General features: G+C 37.5%; 1 protein-coding gene across 15 annotated transcripts in view; it reads right to left on the minus strand.

Annotated features, from left to right (window-relative positions):
• Positions 1-25,474, minus strand: part of ARHGEF9 (Cdc42 guanine nucleotide exchange factor 9) — a 456,132-nt gene that overhangs the window by 115,022 nt on the left and 315,636 nt on the right. For all 15 annotated transcript variants that reach the window (XM_070291522.1, XM_070291525.1, XM_070291524.1 and 12 more), the window contains one exon: positions 1,685-1,876. In XM_070291522.1, coding sequence (XP_070147623.1) covers positions 1,685-1,876 — 192 coding nt within the window. The remainder of the gene's footprint in view (positions 1-1,684; positions 1,877-25,474) is intronic.

Below are 25,474 nucleotides of genomic sequence, written 5' to 3' on the forward strand. Positions count from 1 at the left end.
CTTTATTTGCAAATATTTTCTCCCACACTGAGGGTTGTCTTTTCATCTTGTTTATGGTTTTCTTTGTTGTGCAAAAGATTTCACAGTCACTAAGAGGAACAGTATGGAGGTTTCTTAAAAAACTAAAAACAGAACTACAATGCTGTGCTGTGATTAGTCACCCAGTCATGTCTGACTCTTTGTGACCCCATAGACTGTAGCCTGCCAGGCTCCTCTGTCCATGGGGATACTCCAGGCAAGAATACTAGAATGGGTTGCCATGCCCTCCTCCAGGGGATCTTCCCAACTCAGGGATCAAACCCAGGTCTTCCACATTGCAAGAGGTTTATTTACCATCTGAGCCTCCAAGGAAGCCCAAGAATACTGGAGTGTGTAGCCTATCCCTTCTCCAGGAGAACTACTCAACCCAGGAATCAAACTGGGGTCTCCTGCATTGCAGGCAGATTCTTTACCAGCTGAGCTACCAGGGAAGCCCCAGAATCACCATATGACCCAGCAATTCCATACATGGATAACCACAGTTCAGAAAGACATTCACCCCATTCTTCATTGCAGCACTGTTTACAACAGCCAGGACATGGAAGCAACCTATATGTCCAAAGACAGATGAGTGGAAAAGAAGATGTGGTGTATATACACAATGGACTATTAGTCAGTCAAAAAGAAATGAAGTTGGATCTCTTGTAGAGACATGGATGAACCTAGAGTCTGTCATACAGAGTGAAGTAAGTCAGAAAGAATAAAACAAATATGGTATATCAATGCATATATGTGGAATCTAGAAAAATGGTACAGATCAACCTCTTCTCAGGGCAGGAATAGAGACACAGATGTAGAGAAAGGACATGTGGACATGCAGCGGGGCAGGGAGAGGGGCGGGATAAAATGGAAGATTGGGATTGGCATACATATTAGACTGGCCAGAGTACATTCAGGTTTTCCCCTTATACCTTACAGAAAAACTCAAATGAACTTTTTGCCCAACATAATACACTATCATGTGTAAAAGAGCTAGCTAGTGAGAAACTGCTGTACATTACGGGGAGCTCAGCTCATGCTCTGAGGTGATCTAGATGGGAAGGATGTGGGGAGGTTGGGAGAGCGTTCCAAGAGGGAAGAGATATACGTATACATGTGGATATATGTATACATGTGGCTGGTTCCCTTTGTTATACAGCAGAAACTAACATAACACTGTGAGGCAACTACAGCCCAATTTAAAAAACAAGAAATAAGAACTCTGACATGTTTAACAAGCTCGCACAGGGACTTTGGTGTACTTCAAGTTTGTAAACTACTGGCATACAGGGATGTGTGTGTGCTATAATGAAGTCAGGCCCTTACATGGGGTGGCAACAACTGGATCAGAAGCCAAGAGGATAGAGATAGAGATTCCAGCAAGCGGACAGAAGAAGGGAGGGAGAGAGAGAAAGAGAGGGAATATGAATATGCATATGAAAGTTAGACAAACAGATAGACAGCAAAAAGGGGAGAAATAAACAGAGGGAAAGTAATCCCAAGGGAGCAGTTTCATCCACTGAACAGAGTCTAGATCAGTCCAGCTACTTTTTCTAACACCTTGGGACTGTCACAGGTATAGCCCAGGAAGGCTGTCATTTCTTCATGGAAGTGTCCTCTATCTTATCCTAAGGGCCCTCACATGGACCATCAGAGTTGGGCCTACCTCACAAATGTCCTTTAGGTGCTTGATGTAATGACGCTCGGTGCTCATGATCTCATTGATGACGTTGGCCCGCATCTGGTCCCGGTTTTGGAGTGGCCGGCCCAGACAGAGGCAGTCTGAGTTGGGGTCCAGGTGCCCATTCTGAACGTCACTGGGCCCTTCCTCTACCCCATCCTCCTGGTTCACCCATAGCTGTAGAGGCAGGCAGAAGAAGAAGAATGGGTTAGCTTCCTTCTTTGAGAAGTTTTCAGCCAAGTAGAAAAAGGATAAACTAAAATCTTCAGGTATTCATAGAGCCAGAACCTTCAACCAGAGCCCTCTTAAACTGAATGCCAGGACCGACTCTAGGGTGACTTGTTGGACTTATCTATGAGTCTCTTCCTCTCTAGGCCTATAGTGACCTATCCATAAAATGGAGTATGGAGAAGAATAGGACTAAACCATCTCTAAGAGACTTCTTGGCTATGAAGGTTTCAGAGGAGAAAAGAGTTATGGCAAGCAGAACTCATTTGTGCTGGAGCATATTGAGCCATCACAGCTGGATCAAAAATTACAGATTAAATTATAATCTTGGAAGCTGAAGGGTCCAAGATGATGACATAAGAAGACCCTGATCTCACCTCTTCCCATGGACACACCAAATCTACACCTATATAGAGAGCAGTTTTAAAACTGGACTTCATTTTATTTTTATAGAGCTATTTTTGAGTGGTTATTAGATAGTTACTGCACATAAAAGGACGAGATAGAAATTGGTAGTAAAGATGGAAACATGATATCCATGAACCATACCTCTGAAGTAGCAATTTGCAGTAGTGAGGGATATTGCTGAGGGGCATAAGCAAAGACTCACCTAAACCCATCAGTTTAAAGAGCACACACTTAGAGAACAAACTTATAGTTACCAGAGGAGAAGGGTTGGGGAGGGATAGATTGGGACTCTGGTACTGACATGTACACACTGCTGTATTTAAAATAAACAACAAATACCCACTGTACAGCACAGGGAACTGTTATATATCTGCTCAATATTCTGTGGTAACTTAAAATGATTTGAAAAAGAAGAGATATATGCATACATATAACTGAATCACTTTGCTCTACATCTGAAACACAACATTGTTAATCAATGAAGGCTAAAAGACAAAAGCAGAATAAACAACTGTAACTATACTAATTTGTTAAGGGATATATAAAATAAAAAGAGGCAAAATGTGACATCAAAAATATAAAATATGAGGTGAGGGAATAAAAGTGTAGTGCTTTGAGAATGTCTTCAAACTGTCAGTGTAATAGACAGCTATATGTTGTTGTTTGCTGTTCAGTCTCTAAGCTGTGGCCGATACTTTGCGATCACATGGACTACCTTCACTGTCTCCCGGAGTTTGCTCAAATTCATGTCTATTGATTCACGGATGCTATCTAAACATATCATTCTCTGTCACCCTCTCCTCCCTTTGCCTTCAGTCTTTCCCGGTATCAGGGTCTTTTCCAGTGAGTCAACGCTTCACATAAGGTGGCCAAAGTATTGGAGCTTCAGCATTATTCCTTCCAATGAATATTCAGGGTTGATTTCATTTAGGATATACTTATTTAACCTCATAGTCCAGGGTATTCTCAAGAGTCTTCTCCAGCACCACAGTTCAAAAGCATCAATTCTTTGGCCACCTTATGTGAAGGTCGCCTTCTTTATGGTCCAACTCTCACATCTGTATATGATTGCTTGAAAAACCATAGTTTTGACTATACAGACCATTGTAGGCAAAGTGATGTCTCTGTTTCTTAATACACTATCTAGGTGTGTCATAGCTTTCCTTCCAAGGAGCAAGTGTCTTTTAATTTCATGGCTGCAGTCACCATCAGCAGTGATTTTGGAGCCCAAGAAAATTAAATCTCTCACTGCTTCCACTTTTTCCCATTCTAATGGCCATGAAGTGATGGGCCCATATGCCATGATCTTAGTTTTCCGAATGTTGAGTTTTAAGCAAGTTTTTTCACTCTCCTCTTTCACCCTCATGAAAAAGCTCTTTAGTGCCTTTTCACTTTCTGCCATTAGGGTGGTATCATCTGTATATCTGAGGCTGTTGCTATTTCTCACAGCAACCTTGATACCAGCTTGTGATCATCGATCATGATATTTCACATGATGTATTCTGCATACAAAATATATAAACAGGGAATCAATATACAGCCTTGATATAGTCCATTCCCAATTTGGAGCGAATCAGCTTTTCCATGTAAGGTTCTAATTGTTGCTTCCTGACACATATAGGCTTTTCAGGAGACAAGTAAGGTGGTCCTGTATTCCCATCTCTTTAAGAATTTCTACGATTTGTTGAGAACCACACAGTCCAAAGGCTTTAGCATAGTCAATGAAGCAGATGTTTTTCTGGAATTCCCTTGCTTTTTCTATGATCCAAGGAATGGTGAAAAATTGGCCTCCGGTTCTTCTGCCGTTTCCAGACCCAGCTGGTATCTCTGGAAGTTCTCAGTTCAGGTACTAGTGAAACCTAGCTTGAAGCACTTTAAGCATAACCTTGAGCTCAGTTCAGTCGCTCAGTTGTGTCCGACTCTTGGCAACCCCATGAATCGCAGCACGCCGGGTCTACCTGTCTATCACCAACTCGCAGATTTCACTCAGACTTATGTCCATCAAGTCAGTGATGCCATCCAGCCATCTCATCCTCTGTCATCCCCTTCTCCTCCTGCCCCCAATCCCTCCAAGCATCAGAGTCTTTTCCAATGAGTCAACTCTTTGCATGAGGTGGCCAAAGTACTGGAGTTTCAGCTTTAGCATCAGTCCTTCCAAAGAAATCCCAGGGATGATCTCCATCAAAATGGACTGGTTGGATCTCCTTGCAGTCCAAGGGACTCTCAAGAGTCTTCTCCAACACCATAGCTCAAAAGCATCAATTCTTTGGTGCTCAGCCTTCTTCATAGTCCAACTCTCACACCCATACATGACTACTGGAAAAACCATAGCCTTGACTCGACGGACCTTAGTTGGCAAAGCAATGTCTCCGCTTTTGAATATACTATCTAGGTTGGTCATAACTTTTCTTCCAAGGAGTAAGCGTCTTTTAATTTCATCGCTGCAGTCACCATCTGCAGTGATTTTGGAGCCCCCAAAAATAAAGTCTGACAGTTTCCACTGTTTCCCCATCTATTTCCTATGAAGTGATGGGACCGGATGCCATGATCTTCGTTTTCTGAATGTTGAGCTTTAAGCCAACTTTTTCACTCTCCTCTTTCACTTTCATCCAAAGGCTTTTTAGTTCCTCTTCACTTTCTGCCATAAGGGTGGTGTCATCTGCATATCTGATGTTATTGATATTTCTTCCTGCAATGTTGATTCCAGCTTGTGTTTCTTCCAGTCCAGCATTTCCCATGACGTACTCTGCATAGAAGTTAAATAAGCAGGGTGACAATATACAGCCTTGACATACTCCTTTTCCTATTTGGACCCAGTCTGTTGTTCCATGTCCAGTTCTAACTGTTGCTTCCTGACCTGCATACAGATTTCTCAAGAGGCAGGTCAGGTGGTCTGGCATTTCCATCTCTTGAAGAATTTTCCACAGTTTATTGTGATCCACACAGTCAAAGGCTTTGGCATAGTCAATAAAGCAGAAATAGATGTTTTTCTGGAACTCTCTTGCTTTTTCCATGATCCAGCAGATGTTGGCAATTTGATCTCTGGTTCCTCTGCCTTTTCTAAAACCAGCTTGAACATCAGGAAGTTTACGGTTCACATATTGCTGAAGCCTGGCTTGGATAATTTTGAGCATTATTTACTAGCATGTGAGATGAGTGCAATTGTGCGGTAGTTTGAGCATTCTTTGGCATTGCCTTTCTTTGGGACTGGAAAGAAAAGTGACCTTTTCCAGCCCTGTGGCCACTGCTGAGTTTTCCAAATTTGCTGGCATATTGAGTGCAGCACTTCACAGCATCGTCTTTCAGGATTTGAAATAGCTCAATAGGAATTCCATCACCTCCACTAGCTTTGTTCGTAGTGATGCTTTCTAAGGCCTTAGAAAGCATAACCTTACTAGTATGTTAAATGAGCAATACTGTATAATAATGTGAACATTCTTTGAAATTACCTTTCTTTGGTATTGGAATGAAAACTGACCTTTTCCAGTCCTGTGGCCATCTCTGAATTTTCCAAATTTGCTGGCATATTGAGTGCACCATTTTCACAGCATCATCTTTTAGGATTTGATTTTTTCAAATCAAATAGTTCAGCTGGAATTCTATCACTTCCACTAGCTTTGTTTCTATTAATGCTTCCTAAGGTCCACTTGACTTCACACCACATCATGTCTGGCTCTAGATGAATGACCACAATATTGTGGTTATTTGAGTGATAAAGACATTTTATATAGATTCTCTGTGTATTCTTGCCACCTCTTCTTAATCTCTCCTACTTCTGTTAGGTCCTTACTGTTTCTCTCCTTTATCATGCCCATTCTTGCATGATATATTCCCTTGATCTCCTCAATTTTCTTGAAGAGGTCTCTAATATTTCCCATTATATTCTTTTCCTCTACTCATTTGCATTGTTCATTTAAGAGCGTCTTCTTATCTCCCCCTGCTAGTCTCTGGAACTCTTCATTCAGTTGGGTATATCTTTCCTTTTCTCCCTTGCCTTTCACTTCTCTTCTTTCCTCAGCTATTTGTAAAGCCTCCCCAGACAATGACTTTGCCTCTTGCATTTCCTTGGCTTTGTGGTAATTTTAGTCGCTGCTTCCGGTACAATGTTATGAAACTCTCTAAATAGTTCTTTAGGCAATCTATCTATCAGATCTAATTTCTTGAATCTATGTATCACCTCCACTGTATAATCATAAGGGATTTGATTTAGGTTATACCTCAATGATCAAGGGGTTTTCCCTACTTTCTTCAATTTAAGCTTGAATTTTACAATAAGGAGTTGATGATCTGATCCATAGTCAGCTCCAGGTCTTGCTTTTATTGACTGTATACTGTTTCTTAATCTTAAGCTTCAAAGAATATAGTCAAACTGAATTTGGTATTGACAATCTGGTGATGTCTATGTGTAAACTCTTGTGTTGTTGGAAAAGGGTGTTTGCTATGAGCAGTATGTTTTCTTGGCAAAACTCTGTTAGCCATTGCCCTGCTTCATTTTGTACTCCAAGGCCAAACTGGCCTGTTATTCCAGGTATTTCTTGACTTCCTACTTCTGCATTCTAGTCCCCTATGATGGAAATAACATCCTTTTTGGTGTTAGTTTTAGAAGGTCTTGTATGTTGTCATAGAACTGATCAACTTCAGTTTCCTTGGCCTCAGTAGCTCAAGCAAGACTTGGATTACTGTGATGTTGAATGGTTGCCTTGGAAATGAACTGAGATCATTTTGTCATTTTTGAGATTGCACCAAATTACTGCATTTCAGACTCTTTTGTTGATTATGAGGGTTATTCCATTTCTTTTAAGGGATTCTTGCACACAGTAGTAGGTATAATGGTCATCTGAATTAAAGTTGCCTATTACTGTGCATTTTAGTTCACTGATTTCTAAGATGTTGATGTTCACTCTTGCCATCTCTTACTTGACCATGTCCAACTTACCTTTATTTGTGGACCTAATATTCCAGGTCCTATGCAATATTGTTCTTTATAGCATCAGACTTTACTTTCACCACCAGACACATTCATAAATGAGCATCGTTTCTGCTTTGGCCCCATTCATGGATCAGAGCCTTGTGGCAAAGGGAATTGTATAACTCAATGAAACTATGAACTATACAAAGCAGGGTCACCCAAGACAGATGGGTCATAGTTAAGAGTTCTGACAAAAAAAAAAATGGCCCACTCGAGGAGGAAATGCAAATCACTCCAGTACTCTTGCTGCTAGAACCGCATGAACAGTATGAAAAAGCAAAGAGACATGACACTGGAAGATGAGCCCCCCAGGTCAGAAGGTTTCCAGTATGTTACTGGGGAAGAGTGGAAGGCAATTACTAATAGCTCCAGAAAGACAGCTATATAAAGGTTGATATATATAAACCTCATATCAACTATAACCCAAAAACCTACAATGGGTACACAAAAAATAATGCAACAGAAATTCTAACAAAACACTAAAGAAATCCATCAGACTCCAAAGGAAGAATCCAAGAGAAGAACACAGGAATACAGAAGACCAAACAAACCCAGAAAATAATTAACCAAATGGCAATAAGTGCATATCTATCGATAACTATTTTAATATAAATGTATTAAACATTCTATATTAAAAGATATAGGAGAGCTGAATGAATAAAAAACACAACCCATCTACATACTGCATACAGGAGACTGACTGAAGGTCTAAAGGCACATGTAGACTAAAAGTAAAGGGGTGGAAAAAAATATGCTATGCAAATTAAAAAAAAAATCTGGGGTGGCAACATTTATATCAGACAAAGCAAACTTTAGAACAAAGACTGTAACAAAAGACAAAGAAGGGTAACATGTAATGATAAAGAGATCAACACAACAAAAGGATTTAACATTTGTAAACTTTTATGTATCCAACATTAGAGCACCTAAATGCATACAAAATACTAGATAAAATAAGATAAATCAACAGTAACACAGTAATAGTAGGGGACTTTAATATCCCACTTACATCATCTAGACAGAAAACCAATAAGAAAACAATAGCCTTAGGCAATGCAGTAAATAATAAATGGACTTAATAGATATATATAGAATATTCTATCCAGAAACAATAGATTGCACATTATTTTCAAGTGTACAGGAACATTCTTCAGGATAGATCATAGGATGCCACAAAATAAACTTCAATAATTTAAGAAAACTGAAATCATATCAAGTATCTTTTCCATACACAAGGATATGAAACTAGAAATATAATGCAAGAAGAAAACTGTAAAAAGCACAAACACAAAATGCTACTAAAGAACAAACTGATTAATGAAAAAAATTGGAGGAAATTTACAAAAAATTCCTTGAGACAACTGAAAATGGAAACACAACTGTACAAAATCTACGAGATGCAGCAAAAGGAGTTCTAAAAGGGTAGTTCATACTGATACAAGCAAGAAAATCTCAAATAAACAACCTAACATACCATTTAAAGGAAGTGGAATAATAAGAACAAACAAAGCCCAAAGTTAGCAGAAGGAAGAAAGTAATAAAGATCAGAGTGGAAATAAATGAAATATAGATTTCAGTATAGAAAAAAAATAATGAACCTAAGAGTTGGTTTCTTGAAAAGATAAAGAAAATAGACAAACCCTTAGCACAAGTCTAAGGTTTCATAGGATTCACAATTCTACCAAATATTTAAAGAAGAGTTAATACCTATCCTTCTAAAATTATTCCTGAAAATTAAAGAGCAAGGAACACATCCCAACTTATTTTATGAGCCCAGCATTACCCTGATAGCAAAGCCAGATAATCACACACACACACACACACACACACACACACACACACACACACACTACAGTCCAGAATATCTGATGAAAACAGATATCAAAATCTTCTATAAAATATTGCAAAATGCATTCAACATTACATTAGTGGGATCATATACCATGATTAACTGGGATTCATTTTAGGGATGCAAGAACATTTTGAATTTCATAAATCAGTGTGATACACCATAGTGATAAAAATAAAGGTAAAAATCATATGATCATTTCAATAGATGCAGAAATAACAGTTTGGGCACACCTGAAACTAATACAGAATTGTTACTCAACTATGCTCCAATACAAAATAAAAGTTTTTAGGAAAAATTTTGGTTTTGAAGTTGACAAAATTCACTATCAATTTAACACAAAAATGTTCAACAAAGTGAGTACAGAGGGAACATACTTCATAATAAAGGCCATATATGACAAACCTACAGCTCACATAATATCAAATGGTTAAAATCTGAAAAATTTTCTTCTAAGACCAGGAACAGGAGAAAAATAACAACTTTTGCCACTTTATTCAAAATAGTATTGGAAGTCCTAACCACAGCAATTAAGCAAGAAAAAGAAATGAAAAACATCCAACCTGAAAGAAGTAAAAACATCATTATTTGCAGATCACATGATACTATATATAGAAAACTCAAAGGACTTCACTAAGAAACTCTTAGAACTAATAAATGTATTTAGTAAAGTTGCAGGATACAAAATGAATACACAGAGACATGTTGCATTTCTATAAACTAATAACAAATTATCAGAAAGAGAAATGAAGAAAACCCCACTCACAATGTCATCTAAAAAAGTAAAAGTCCTAGGAATAAATTTATCAAAGGAGGTGAAAGAGTTCCTATAATCTGAAAACTATAAGACATGGAGGAAACTGGAGACAACTGCAAACAAATTGAAAAATATACTATGTTCATGCACTGGAAGAATCACTATCATTAAAATGCCATATTACACTAAGCAGTCTATAGAATCAATGTAATCCTTATTAAGTAGCAATAACATTTTTCAAAAAACTAAAACAACTAATCCTAAATATCGTGCGTAACCACAAAAGATGCCAATTAGCCAAAGCAGTCTTGAGAAAGAACCAAGCTCAAAGTATCGAGCTTCCTGAATTGAAATTATAATACAAAGCTACAATAAACAAAACAGTACGGTACAGGAATGAAAACAGATACAAAGATCAATAGAAAAAAAGACAGAGTCCAGAAATACACCCATGCTCATATACCAAACCAATCTATGACAGAGAAATCAAGAATATACATTTGGGAAAGAAAACAGTCTTTTCAATAAATGGTGTTTGGAAAATTGGATGGCTTCATGCAAAATAATGAACTTGGACCATCTTCTTATAGCATATTCAAAAACAAACTCAAACTTGATTAAAGATTTAGATGTAAGATTTAAAACCATTAAACTTCTAGAATAAAACAGGCAGTACATCTTTGCATTGGTCTTAGAAATCTTTTTGAATATGTCTCTGCAGGTAAGGGAAACAAAAGGATAAATAAATCAGACTACATCAAACTATAAGGCTTTTGCACAGCAAAGGAAACCACTAACAAAAGGAAAAGGCAACCTACTCAATGGGAGAAGACATTGCAAACAATATATCTGATAAGGGGTTTATTTCTGTTTTGTAAGTAAGTTCATTAGCATCATTTCATTTTAGACTCCACATATAATGGATGTCATACAATATTTCTCCTTCTCTGTCTGGCTTATTTCACTCAGTATGACATTCTATAGGTTCATCCATGTTGCTTTGGGGGTTTTGTTTGTTTGCTTGTATTTTTGCTTGTTTGTTTTATTTGCTTTTACTTGTCATAATCTTTGTCTGTTTGTATATATTATTTACCTTTTTTAAATAGAAAAACATATAAATAAGGAGAATTCAATTGTCTCCAATATCTCCTACCTCTGTGATATACATGCCCTGAATAATCCTTCCAAGTTTGAATAGGTTGGTTTTATCCCTATGATTAGGATATATTATATGGTTGGCTGTACAAAAGTAAGATTATCCAATTGGCCTGACCTCATCACAAGAGCCTTTAATAAAAGACAGTTTTCCAATGTGAAGTTTCCTCAAAAACTTTGAACTATCATATAATTGAGCAACCCACTCCAATATTCTTGCCTGAAATTCCATGGACAGAGGAGCCTGGCTGGCTACAGTCCATGGAGTTGCAAAGAATTGGACATGACTCATTACACATGCACACACACGATTCAGCAATTGTACTTCTGGGTATTTACTGGAAGAAAACAAAAACACTAATCAAAAAAGATATATGAACCTCTATATAAATTGCAGTATTATTTACAGTAGCCAAGACATGGAAGCAACCCAAGTTTCCATTAAATGATGAATGGATATAGATGAAGGGGCACACACACACAACAGAATATGACTCAGCTATAGAAAAGAATGAAGAAGGAGGGTCGAGAGAGTGGAATATGAGGACCTAGGGTTTACCTCTCTCCACAAGTACATAAAAAATACATCTACAAGTGAAACCGTTCATGTAGAGCTTCTGCTGAACATTAGCAGAGTACTTTCAACAACAAAAAGGACAAGAAAAGATTTATGTGCAACCAGGCAGGACAAAGGAGAGAAAGGGAAGAAAAGAGGAAATGGGATGGGACCTGCACTCCTGGTTGGGGGAGCTGGTTACCACTCCAGGGGAGGCTCCCTCACCAACAGTGAGATATATTGAAATGGCAAGGGGGGAACTTTGGGAGCTACTGGAAGAAAGAGCAGTGGCTGGCCCGTGGCAGATAGGACAGAGCAAGAACAGCTGAGCCACAGTCTGATGTGCCCTAGACTGAGATGGGTGTCCACAAAAGCAAGAGGAGGGCTGGGTGCTGGAGTGTGCAGTTAGGCAGGCAAACTTAGAGAGAGGCCTGCTGTTGGCTGTGTGGAGATAGCTTGAAGTGATGGTAGTGAGGAGGTTAGCTGCAAGGAGAAAGCCTGAGGGGATGAGAGTGAGGAATTCTGCAGCTGGGAATGCTCCAGAAGGAAGCACTGACTGCCTTGGAAGCAAGATACCATTGTTGCATGGCATGAAAGGGGTGTGGCTACTATTTGTTGTTGTTCAGTCACTCAGTCATGTTTGACTCCTTGCAATCCCATGAACTGGAGCACACCAGGCTTCCCTGCCCTTCACCATCTCCTGGAACTTGCTCAAAGTCATGTCCACTGAGTTGGTGATGCCATCCAAACATCTCATTTCCCATCCAACTGTAGCAGCCTCATTTCCCACATGCCAGCACCTGCCTCCATGTGCACTGGGAGGAACTTCCACAGGAGAGACTGTATAGCAGTCTGTCACAGCCTCCTGCCAGCCCCTGCCTCCACAGGCATCAGAGAGGAGATCTCATCAGATAGAGCACAGCACTCCAGTTATGGCCGCCTCTTGCCCCTCCCACCTAAGCCAGCAAGTGTGCCTCAGTTAGTTGCTGCCTTTGCCCCTTCTTGCCTGAGAGAGGAGCAGAAGCCTGAGGGTGGCTCACATGTAGAGTTGGGGCCAAAAACAAAGCTGAGCCTGATTGTCTGTACTACTAAGGGAAAAAAAACAAACACTGAGGTCCCTCCATGCAACTGCACAAGCTGCACATTAAATCTTTGTGATAGTCTAGGTAAACCCAGCCTCTGAGACACATTTGAATGGAAAACAAACGTTTTCACAACTAAGCCCAGTCTAGTTTTAGTGGCTGTGGACTTTATGGGCACAGATATGTGGGAGTTAGGCCAGGTCAGATTCTCAGCTGCCCACATAGTGTTCATAGCAGGTCCATAGACCAAATTACAGGTACTGGAGGTCTTCCTGGGGAGGCAAAGGTTGGCTGTGGCTCACAGTGGAGGAAAGGATAGATAGCATAAGCCTCAGTAATTTTTGTTTACTTTTTTCTGCTGATTTATTTTTAATATATCTTGATTTTTCTAATTTTTAATTTTTTCTTGTTTTGTTTTTCTCTTTTCTGTTGTTTTTTTTAATGAGTTTATTTTTTGTTTTCTTTGCTTTATAGTGTGTTTTTTCAGTTATGATTTTAATATTTTGGTTTGCTTTTTTTTCAAATTTTAAACTTTTTTTTTGTATTGGGGTAAGGAAATGGCAGCCCACTTCTGTATTCTTGCCTGGTAAATCCCATGGAGAGAGGAACCTGTTCAGGCAACAGTCTGTGGAGTTACAAAGAGCTGGACACAACTTAGCAACTAAACAATAACTAATTAACAATGTTGTTAGTTGCTAGTTTCAGCTGAACAGCGAAGGGACTCCACCTTACATATACATGTATCCGTTCTCCCCTAAATTTCCCCTCCTATCCAGGCTGGCACATAACATTGAATAGAGTTTCATGTGCTATACAAAAGGTCCTTGTTGGTTATTCATTTTAAATATAGCAGTATGTACATGACCTTTCCAAAATCCCTAACTATGCCATCCCCCTAGGAACCATAAGTTCATTTTCTAAGACTATGTCTCTTTCTGTTTTGTAAGTAAATTCATTAGCATCATTTCATTTTAGATTCCACAAATAATGGATGTCATACAATATTTCTCCTTCTCTGTCTGACTTATTTCATTCAATATGACATTCTATAGGTTCATACTTGTTGCTTTGGGGTTTTTGTTTGTTTTCTTGTATCTTTGCTTGTTTGTTGATTTGCTTTTATTTGTCATGATTTTTGTTTGTTTGTATATATTATTTATTTATTTATTTATTTTTTTGTCACGACATGCAGCTTGCAGAGTCTTGGTTCCCTGATGGGGGTCAAGCCTGGACTCCTGTGATGGGAGCTTAGAGTCTGGCCACCAGACTGCCAGAGAATTCCCAGGCCCAGGGAATATCAATTGGTGTGAGCTCTCTCAGAGGTCTGCACCTTGACACCAAGACCCAGATCCACTAAACAGCCTGCAATCTCCAGTGTTGGATGACCCAGCCCAAACAACCAGCAAGACAAGAACACAAACCCCACCCATTAGAGACAGTGTGCCTAAAGGCATACTAAACAGCCTGAAAATACACCTTCTGACATGGCCCTGGCCACCAGAGGAACATGACTAAGCTCCACCCACCAGAATGCAAGAAATAGTCTATCCCAACAGGAAGCCTACATAAACCTTGGACCAATCTCATCCAACAGGGGGCAGATACCAAAAGCAAGAGGAACTACGACTGTGCAATCTGTGGAAAGGAGACCACAGAGTAGGTAAGACAAAATAAGATGACAGAGAAACATACTGCATATGAAAAAAGCAACATAAAAAAGGCAAAAGACCAAACAAATGAAGAGGAAATAAGCAATCTGCCTGAAAAAGAATTCAGAGTAATGACAGTAAAGATGATCTAAGATCTTAGAAATAGAAAGGAGGCAATAGATTAAGAAGATCAAAGAAATGTTTAACAAGGACCTAGTATAACTAAAGAACAAACAGTGATGAACAACACAGTAACAGAAATGAATAAATCAACTAGGAGGAATCAATAGCAGAATAAATGAGGCAGATGAATAGATAAGTGAGGTGGAAGGCAGAATGGTGGAAATCACTGGTGTGGAGGAGAATGAAGAAATAAAGAGTGAAAAGAAATGTGGAAACACTCAGAAACATCTGGGACATTAAGAATGAAATGGGACAATATATTTAAAGTGATGAAAAGGAAGAACCTACAACCAAGAATACTCTACCCAGTAAAACTCTTCTTCAGATTTAATGGAGAAATCAAAAGCTTTCCAGACAAACAAAACCTAACAGAATTCAGCACAACCAAACAAGCTTTACAACAAATACAAAAGGAACTTCTCTAGGCAGGAAACAAGAGAAGGAAAAGACCTACCTACAGAAAATAAACCCAAAACAATTAAGAAAATGGTAATAGGATTATTAGGTGATAAGGGCTTCCCTAGTGGCTCAGATAGTAAAGAATCCACCTGCAATGTGGGAGACCTGGGTTCAATCCCTGGGTTGGGAAGATCCCCTGGAGCAGGGCATGGCAACCCACTCCAGTATTCCTGCCTGGTAAATTGCCATGGACAGAGGAACCTGGCAGGCAACAGTACATGGAGTCACAGAGTCAGACATGACTGAGTGACTAAGGCACGATAGGATCATACGTATTAATAATTACCTTAAATGTAAATGAATTAAATGCATCAGCCAGAAGACATAGACTGGCTGAGCATATGAAAACCTGTGCATGTTGGCACTTCCACTTACCACATCATTCTGCTTGATCCCTCAAATTTTATGCATTTTTAAAAATATTCTTAGGTTAATCATGTCCCCATTATGGCTTACAATTGTAATGGTCTTTTATTTTTTGTCAGGCTATTGATTGTGAAAACTGATAAACATCATTCACGATTGTGATTATGTAGCTATTACTCACTTAATAACATTCTATCATGATTGGTCAACAGAAAAATAGTATAATTCTATATCACCAAAACCACCATGTAATAGAAAAACCTGTAACTACTTTTTAAATCCAGATGCATACCAGAATTATCTTGATTTTTTGAAAAATGCAACTGCTCAGGGATTGCTTCTTTTCTGCCACCACTCCAGATATGTTTCTTATGAGCAGCCATGTTTAAAAAAAACTGGACTATATGAAGATCTTCTACTTTTATCTAGTTTGTTTCATTTTTGTTATTTCATATTCAGTGTTCCCATTTCATTTAGTTTATGCTTTCCAATTTCTCTATCTCTTCTATTTTTTATGTTATTCCTTAAGCCTTTATCAAGTGTAGTAGAAAAGCTCTTGTATACATATATATAAATAAAATCTATCATATAAATATTTTAGGAAACTAATGAATTTTTGCCTCACTGAAAAATTTATGACATTTTGATTTTACTTGTTTGACTTAGTATAAATAGAATGCTAGATTTATAATTTATTTTATCATTTTTATATTATAAAGTGAATTTATTAAAATCTGACATAGACTTAGAGATTTTCTTCCCAATTTAATCTGAATAACAAAGAGTTTTCCATTGAGATACTGAAAACACTAATCTTTTGAATCAACATCATGAAAATCAAACAAAATTGAATTCAAATAAATCCAAGCATACAATCAGCACAATTTTTTGAAAAGTATATTTCTATATATTAATGGATTAATATAATATTTTTTGTTAATGAGAATTAGAAATGGATTATACTTAGGATTCTTTTCATAATAACCTTATAGTTCAGGTTTAAGAAAAAGAAATAAAAAACTACCACAATCAAGCAAAAAGCACACTTGCTGATGTCTAAAGAGGAACAAGCATTAGATATTGACTATAGCACTAGACCTCTTTGTTTCTTCTAATTCTGACATTCTGTGATTTTTAAAAATATTTTATTTTTTAAATTTATTTATTTTAATTGGAGGCTAATTACTTTACAATATTGTAGTGGTTTTGCTATACATTGACATGAATCAGCCATTTTATTTTTTTTAATTATTTTAATTGGAGAATAATTACTTTACAATATTGTGACAGTTTTTGTCATACGTCAACATGAATCAGCCACAGGAATACATGTGTCCCCTCCATCCAGGACTCTCCTCCCACCTCCCTCCCCATCCTATCCCTCCAGGTTTTCCCGGAATATGGGCTTTAGGTGCCCTGCTCCATGCACCATACTTGCCCTGGTCATCTGTTTTACATGTGATAATGTACATGTTTCAATGGTATGCTCTCAAACCATCCCACCCTTGCCTTCTCCAACTGAATCCAAAATCATTTCTTTACATCTGTGCCTCATTTGCCACTCTGCATGTGGGATTGTCAGTACCATCTCCCTAAATTCCACATATATTCATTAGCATACAATATTTATATTCCTCTTTCTGAATTACTTCACTCTGTATATAGCCTCCAAGTTCATCCACTTCATTAGAACTGACTCAACTGCATTCCATTTTATAGCCAAGAAACATTCCATTGTGTATATGCACCACAACTTTCTTACCTATTCATCTGCTAATGTACATCTAGGATGCTTCCATGTCCTACTTATTGCAAATAGTGCTGTGATGAACATTGGGCTACACATGATCTCTAATTTAAAAAAATACATATATATGCAATAAGCAACAAAGTTTTACTGTATAGCACAGGGAACTGTAGTCAATATCTTGCAATAATCTATAAAAGAAAATAATTTCAAAAATAATGTATGTGTATATGTATAACTGAATCACACACGAAAAGAATTCTACTTTTTGAAATTTAATAATTTTTCTTTTTTCCACTTTTTCTAAATGTCCTATGGACATCTGATAATGTATAAGATATAAAATTTTAAATATATTTGTGTAGATATAAGATTAATATAAATATAAACTGAAATATATTCTGTTTAAATTATTAATTACACTTTTTTCATTTTTATATTTTTTTATTTTAAATTAACTTATTTAATTGGAGGCTAATTACTTTGCAATATTGTAGTGGTTTTGCCATACATTGACATGAATCAGCCACGGGTGTACATGTGTTCCCCATCCTGAAACAACCCATCTCCCTCCCCATCCCATCCCTCAGAGCTGTCCCAGTGCACCGGCCCTAAGCACCCTGTCTCATGCATCGAACCTGGACTAGCGATCTATTTCACATATGATAATATACATCTTTCAATGCTATTATCTCAAATAAACCCACCCTCGTCTTCTCCCACAGAGTCCAAAAGTCTGTTCTTTACATCTGTGTCTCTTTTGCTGTCTCGCATATAGGGTCATCATTACCATCTTTCTAAATTTGATATATATGCATTAAAATACTGTATTGGTGTTTTTCTTTCTGACTTACTTCAGTGCATATAATAAGCTCCAATTTCACCACCTCATTAGAACTGATTCAAATGCATTCATTTTAATAGCTGAGTAATATTCCATTGTGTGTATGTACCACAACATTCTTTTCCATTCATCTGCCAACGGACATCTAGGTTGCTTCCATGTCCTGGCTATTGTAAACAGTGCTGTGATGAACATTGGGGTACACGTGTATCTTTCAGTTCTGGTTTCCTTGGTGTGTATGCCCAGCAGTGGGATTGTTGGGTCATAAGGCAGTTCTATTTCCAGTTTTTTAAGAAATCTTCACACTGTTCTCCATAGTGGCTGTACTAGTTTGCATTCCCAACAACACTGTAAGAGGGTTCCCTTTTCTCCACAACCTCGCCAGCATTTACTGTCTGTAGTCATTTTGATAACAGCCATTCTGACTTAGGTGAGATGATACCTCATTGGGTTTTGATTTGCATTTCTCTGATAATGAGAGATGTTGAGCATCTCTTCATGTGTTTGTTAGCCATCTGTATGTCTTCCATGGAGAAATGTCTGTTTATTTCTGTGGCCCATTTTTTGATTGGGTTGTTTATTTCTCCAGAATTGAGCTGCAGGAGCTGCATGTATATTTTTGAGATTAATTCTTTGTCAGTTGTTTTGTTTGCTATTATTTTCTCCCATTCAGAAGGCTGTCTTTTCACCTTGCTTCTAGTTTCCTTTGTTGTGCAAAAGCCTTTAATTTTAATTAGGTCCCATTTATTTATTTTTGCTTTTATTCCTATTACTCTGGGAGGTAGGTCATAGAGGATCCTGCTGTGATTTATGTCCGAGAGGGTTTTGCCTATGTTTTCCTCTAGGAGTTTTATAGTTTCTGGTCTTACATTGAGGTCTTTAATCCATTTTGAGTTTATTTTTGTGTATGGAGCCAGAAAGTGTTCTAGTTTCATTATTTTACACGTGCTTCACCAGTTTTCCCAGCACCACTTGTTAAAGAGATTGTCTTTTCTCCATTGTATATTCTTGCCCCCTTTGTCAAAGATAAGGTGTCCATAGGTGTGTGGATTTATCTCTGGGCTTTCTATTTTGTACCACTGATCTATATTTCTGTCTTTGTGCCAGTACCATACTGTCTTGATGACAGTAGCTTTGTGTATAGTCTGAGGTCAGGCAGGTTTATTCCTCCAGTTCCATTCTTCTTTCTCAAGATTGCTTTGGCTATTTGAGGTTTTTTGTATTTCTATAAAAATTGTGAAATTATTTGTTTTAGTTCTTGGAAGAATATCATAGGTAGCTTGATAGGGATTGCATTGAATCTATAGATTGCTTTGGGTAGTATAGTCATTTTCACTATATTGATTCTTCCGACCCATGAATATGGTATATTTCCCCATCTTTTATGTCATCTTTGATTTCTTTCATCATTTTTTATAGTTTTCTATATATAGGTCTTTTGTTTCTTTAGGTAGGTTTATTCCTAGGTATTTTATTCTTTTCATTGCAATGGTGAATGGAATTATTTCCTTAATTTCTCTGTTTTTTCATTGTTAGTGTATATGAATGCAAGGGATTTCTGTGTATTAATTTTATATCCTGCAAGTTTACTATATTCATTGATTAGCTCTCGTAATTTTCTGGTGGAGTCTTTAGGGTTTTCTATGTAGAGGATCATGTCATCTGCAAACAGTGAGAGTTTTACTTCCTTTTCCAATCTGGATTCCTTTTATTTCTTTTCCTGCTCTGATTGCTGTGGCCAAAACTTCCAAAACTATATTGAATAGTAGTGGTGAGAGTGGGCACCCTTGTCTTGCTCCTGACTTTAGGGGAAATGCTTTCAATTTTTCACCGTTGAGGATAATATTTGCTGTGGGTTTATCATATATGGCTTTTATTATGTTGAGGTTTGTTCCTTCCATGCTTGCTTTCTAGAGGGCTTTTATTATAAACGGATGTTGAATTTTTTCAAAGGCTTTCTCTGCATCTATTGAGATAATCATATGGTTTTTATCTTTCAATTTGTTAATGTGGTGTATTACATTGATTGATTTGCAGATATTAAAGTATCCTTGCATCCCTGGGATAAAGCCCACTTGGTCATGATGTATGATGTTTTAAGTATGTTGTTGGATTCTGTTTGCTAGAATTTTGCTAAGAACTTTTCATCTATGTTCATCAATATTGGCCTGTAGTTTTCTTTTTTTGTGGCATTTTTGTCTGGTTTTGGTATTAGGGTGATGGTGGCCTCATAGAATGAGTTTGGAAGTTTACCTTCCTCTGCAATTTTCTGGAAGACTTTCAGTAGGATACGTGTTAGTTTGTCTCTAAATTTTTGGTATAATTCAGCTGTGAAGCCGTCTGGTCCTGGGCTTTTGTTTGCTGGAAGATTTTGGATTACAGTTTCAATCTCCATGCTTGTGATGGGTCTGTTAAGATTTTCTATTTCTTCCTGGTTCAGTTTTGCAAAGTTATACTTTTGTAACAATTTTTCCATTTCTTCCAAGTTGTCCATTTTACTGGCATATAGTTGCTGATAGTAGTCTCTTATGATCCTTTGTATTTCTGTGTTGTCTGTTGTGATTTCTCCATTTTCATTTCTAATTTTGTTGACTTGATTCTTCTTTTTTCTTGATGAGTCTGGCTAATGGCTTATCTATTTTATTTATCTTCTCAAAGAACCAGCTTTTAGCTTTGTTGATTTTTGCTATGATCTCCTTTGTTTCTTTTTCATTTCTTTCTGCCCTAATTTTTATGATTTCTTACCTTCTACTAACCTTGAGGTTCTTCGTTTCTTCCTTTTCTAGTTGCTTTAGGTATATAGTTAGGTTATTTATTTGACTTTTTTTCTTGTTTCTTGAGGTAAGCTTGTATTGCTCTGAACCTTCCCCTTAGCACTGCTTTTACTGAATCCCATAGGTTTTGGGTTGCTGTGTTTTCATTTACATTCATTTCTATGCATATTTTGATTTCTTATTTCTTCTGTGATTTGTTGGTTATTCAGAAGCATGTTGTTTAGCCTCCATGTGTGTATTTTTAATAGTTTTTTTTTTTTCTGGAGTTGACATCTAATCTCACTGCATTGTGATCAGAAAAGATGCTTGGAATGATTTTTTTTTTTTAATTTACCAAGGCTAGATTTATGGCCCAAGATGTGATCGGTCCTGGAGAAGGTTCCATGTGTGTACACTTGAGAAAAAGGTGAAATTCATTGTTTTGGGGTGAAATGTCCTATAGACATCAATTAGGTCTACCTGCAAATGCTCTATTGAAAATCTGTTTCCAGCTTCCAAAGTCAGCTTTATATCTTTGATATGTTAATAGCCACCATTTAACACAATCAGTAGGCAATAAAGTGGGAGGATTACTCAAGGAAAAAGTCTGTTCAAAAAAGTGACTCTTTTTTGGCATTGAAGCAAACACATCATGTACATAATACTATTTATAACAATAAAACTCCATCCTATAATAATCCATTAGCTTTCCCTAGCTTCTCACAAAGCAAGCTAAGTCCTGCTATAAAAAGGGTAACATAGGCAAGCCTTTAAGATATATGAATATTTCTTTGATTCTCAGAAGTTTAAGACAAATCAGGTCAAAATGCTGGTTTTAGATGGCTTGAATGAGATGACTCTATGGAACAATTCAAGTAGGAAGGAACACAGGATATTAGAAGGGGAGGGCATACAGGGAAGTCAGGGCAAGACAAAAATCATAATTAGGTTTAAGCTATTCTCCAATTGAAAATGAGGGGGCAGAAAGGCAACTGCAACCTGGGAGTTGCAGATCCCTTACACAGAATTTAGTGGAAGAATCTCTTCTGGCTAGACCATTCATAAGGAGACTCAGAAGACAAAGTCTTTCTTTTCTATACTGTAACAACCCCAGAAGCCCACTACATGGGTTAAGATACTGCCTTAATCCTAAAGAACAACTGGCAGATTCATTCACTCATTACATCTGTTAAGTGCTTACTGTATACCAGATACCAGAGATAAAGCAGCAACAGGAAAAAAAAAATCTGCCTTTTGTGGAGCTGATATTCGAGGGATGATGTTTCTCAGCCTTGAAAAAAGTGTCACATAAGATCCAATTATTGTGCCTCCCACCAGGCCCAGGACCTCATAAAAGATACCTTGAGCAAGAGGCTATGACTTTCTGATCTAACCTCTGAGTTTCCTGCTCTTGAGAATGTCCCTGTTCTATGGAGATGAGTGCCATTTTCTGCTTGCACATTAAAGTGAATTGACCTAGTTCAGCCCATGAGCTTTTTCCCTGGGTGTGCTAAGTACCCAGAGTACCATATCAATCTGTTTCCCAACAATTTGTTCAGGCTGCTCACAAGTGTGAACACACTATTCACTGATACTGCAATGAGCATACAGAGGCTCCTGGGTGACAAGTAAGAAGACTATCAGTAATAAGCTCAGCAGATTCTCAGGAAGAATCTTCCTGCAATGAAGGAGGCACAGGAGATACGGGTTCAATACCTGGGTTGGAAAGATCCCCTGGAGGAGGGCACAGCACTCACTGCAGTATTCATGCCTGGAGAATCCCATGGACAGAGGAACCTAGAGGTCTACAGTCCATAGGGTTGCAAAGAGTCAGACAGGATTGAAGCAATTTAGCAAACATGCACACAAATAAGAAGATAGACAATGCCCTAAACCTGGTAAATTGGAAGGCTTTCTTGGAAGCACTTTCAGAATACTTGAAGACAATTTCCTTCAGCTTTTACTGAACTCTAAACAAGCCTGTGTGAATGTAATTCAATTTAACAAATATCTACTTTGGATCTATTCTGTGCCTAATCATTGTGAACAACATGGGGTAAGCAAGACAACTGACTCTTTCTTCTTCCCTCAATTCTAGAGAGTACTTTCAAAATCAGAAAAAAAATCTCTGTTTTTCATCTCTTCCTTTTCCATTTCCATTGATGCGGCCCCCACTTCCTGGGTGATTTCCCTGGGTGATCTCCCAGTTCTAATCCCTGCCCACACACCACTATCAGGCCGGTTTCCATGATGAACACTTTGATTGGCTACTCTCACACCCCCAAATTCTCAAATAGCTCCCCATTGCCAAGTCCAAATCTTTCATGTTAAAGAGACATTACAATAATATGGGATTCTCCAGGCATGAATACTGGAGTGAGTGCTGTGCCCTCATTACCTTCTATTTTGCCCCTTCAGAAATACTGGACATTTCCCAAACTGTTTAACTTTCTGTCCAGACACATTCTCAATTATAATCTTTAATTTCATATTTGAACATGGAAATTTGTTTAATCCCACATTTGAACATGGAAATAATACAGTCTAAAAACTTTCAACTACTTCAACAACTATAAACCAACATCTCAACTTCCTAATAAAGAAACTGGGGCCCATAGAGAAGAAATGACTACTAAGGTGTTAGCAACATACGCAGATCATCATTTTGATATGTCTTTTTCTTTGCTATGCACCTTCCATTTTTCTTGTTTTTTTTTTTTTAAGTTACATAGTTCGTACAGGAATACATTGCTTTGTAAAAAGTTAAAATAGAAAAAAGGGAGAATGATCCAATTATTAAAATCAGGAATAAAAGAGGGAATATTAATACCAATCTAGCAGAAATAAAAAGGATTAAAGGAAATGCTCTGTACATAAAAACAAATTAGACAACTTGGAAAGATGGACAAATCCCTAGAAAGAAACAAACTACAAAAAAACTACAGACATTGACTCAAGAAAAAAATAGAAAATCTGAATAGACCTATGACAAAAAAAAAAAAAGACTGTATTAGTAATCAAAAACTTCCCACTTGGGAAAAGCCAAGGCATCACTAGTGCATTCTATCAAACATTTACAGAGAACTAACATCAAGTTTTCATAAGCCCTTCTGAAAAATATTAATAGAAATGCAGAAATTTTCAACAAAATACCTTGCAAATAAAATCCATTAATAGTTAAAAAAATCCTTCACCTTACCAGATGGGATTGATCCTAGAAATGCAAGGTTGTTTCAACATAAAAATCAGTCAACAAAATATGCTATATTAATGAAATAAAGGTTTTAAAAACAGACATGATCATATCAGTAGACACAGAAAAAGCATTTAACAAAATTCAACACCCTTTCTGATAAAGGGCTTCCCTGGTGACTCAGAGGTTAAAGCGTCTGCCTGCAATGCAGGAGACCCAGGTTCAATCCCTGGGTCAGGAAGATCCCCTGGAGAAGAAAATGGCAACCCACTCCAGTGTTCTTGCCTGGAGAATCCCATGGAAGGAGGAGCCTGGTGGGCTACAGTCCTTGGGGTCACAAAGAGTCAGACATGACTGAGTGACATCAATTTCGCTTATCTTGATTAAAAAAAAAAAAACTCAACAAATTAGGATTAAAAAGGAACTTTCTCAAACTGATGATGGAAATTTATTTTTAAAAACACAGCTAATATCATACTTAAGAGTGAAAGATTGAATGTTTTCATCCTACAATCAAAATGAACATCACTTCCATGCAACATTTGTACTGAACATTCTGACTAGAGCAACTGGGGAGAAAAGAAACAAAAAGGCATTCAGATCAGAAAGATAAAGCACAATTATTCATGTATGACACGTTCATATGTAAAAAATCTTAAGAAATCCACACACAAAACAAATTCCTTTTATAACTAATTATAAATGAGTTCAGCAATATTGCAGGATATAAGATCAATATACAAAAATCAATTGTTTTTCTAGACACTGCAATAAACAATCTGAAAAATGAAATTAAGAAAACAATTATATTTATGTACATTAGAAGGAACAAATATTTAGGAATATATTTAATAAAAGAAGTACAATATTTGTACACTGAAAAATGCAAAACATTGTTGAAAGAAAGTAAAGAGGACCTACGTAAAGAGAAAGATGCCTCATGTTCATGGAGTGGAAGATTTAACATTGTTAAGGTGGTGCTCTGCAAAATGATTTAGATTCCACTTGCTCCTTGGAAGAAAAGTTATGACCAACCTAGACAGCATATTAAAAAGCAGAGAGACATTACTTTGCCAACAAAGGTCCATCTAGTCATAGCTATGGTTTTTCCAGTAGTCATGTATGGATATGAGAGTTGGACTATAAAGAAAGCTGAGCGCTGAAGAATTGATGCTTTTGAACTGTGGTGTTGGATAAGACTCTTGAGAGTCCCTTGGACTGCAAGGAGATCCAGCCAGTCCATCCTAAAGGAAATCAGTCCTGAATATTCTTTGGAAGGACTGATGCTGAAGCTGGAACTCCAAAACTTTGGCCACCTGATGTGAAGAACTAACTCATTTGAAAATACCCTGATGCTGGGAAAGATTGAAGGCAGGAGAAGGGGATGACAGAAGATGAGACGGTTGGATGACATCACCAACTCAATGGACATGAGTTTGAGTAAACTCTGGGAATTGGTGATCAACAGGGAGGACTGGCATGCTGCAGTCCATGGGGTCTCAAAGAGTCGGACACGACTGAGTGACCGAACTGAACTGAACTGATACTGCCTCTGAATAAAAACTTCCTGAATGAAT

The sequence above is a fragment of the Ovis canadensis genome, chromosome X, assembly GCF_042477335.2.
Source record: "Ovis canadensis isolate MfBH-ARS-UI-01 breed Bighorn chromosome X, ARS-UI_OviCan_v2, whole genome shotgun sequence".
NCBI lineage: Eukaryota > Metazoa > Chordata > Mammalia > Artiodactyla > Bovidae > Ovis > Ovis canadensis.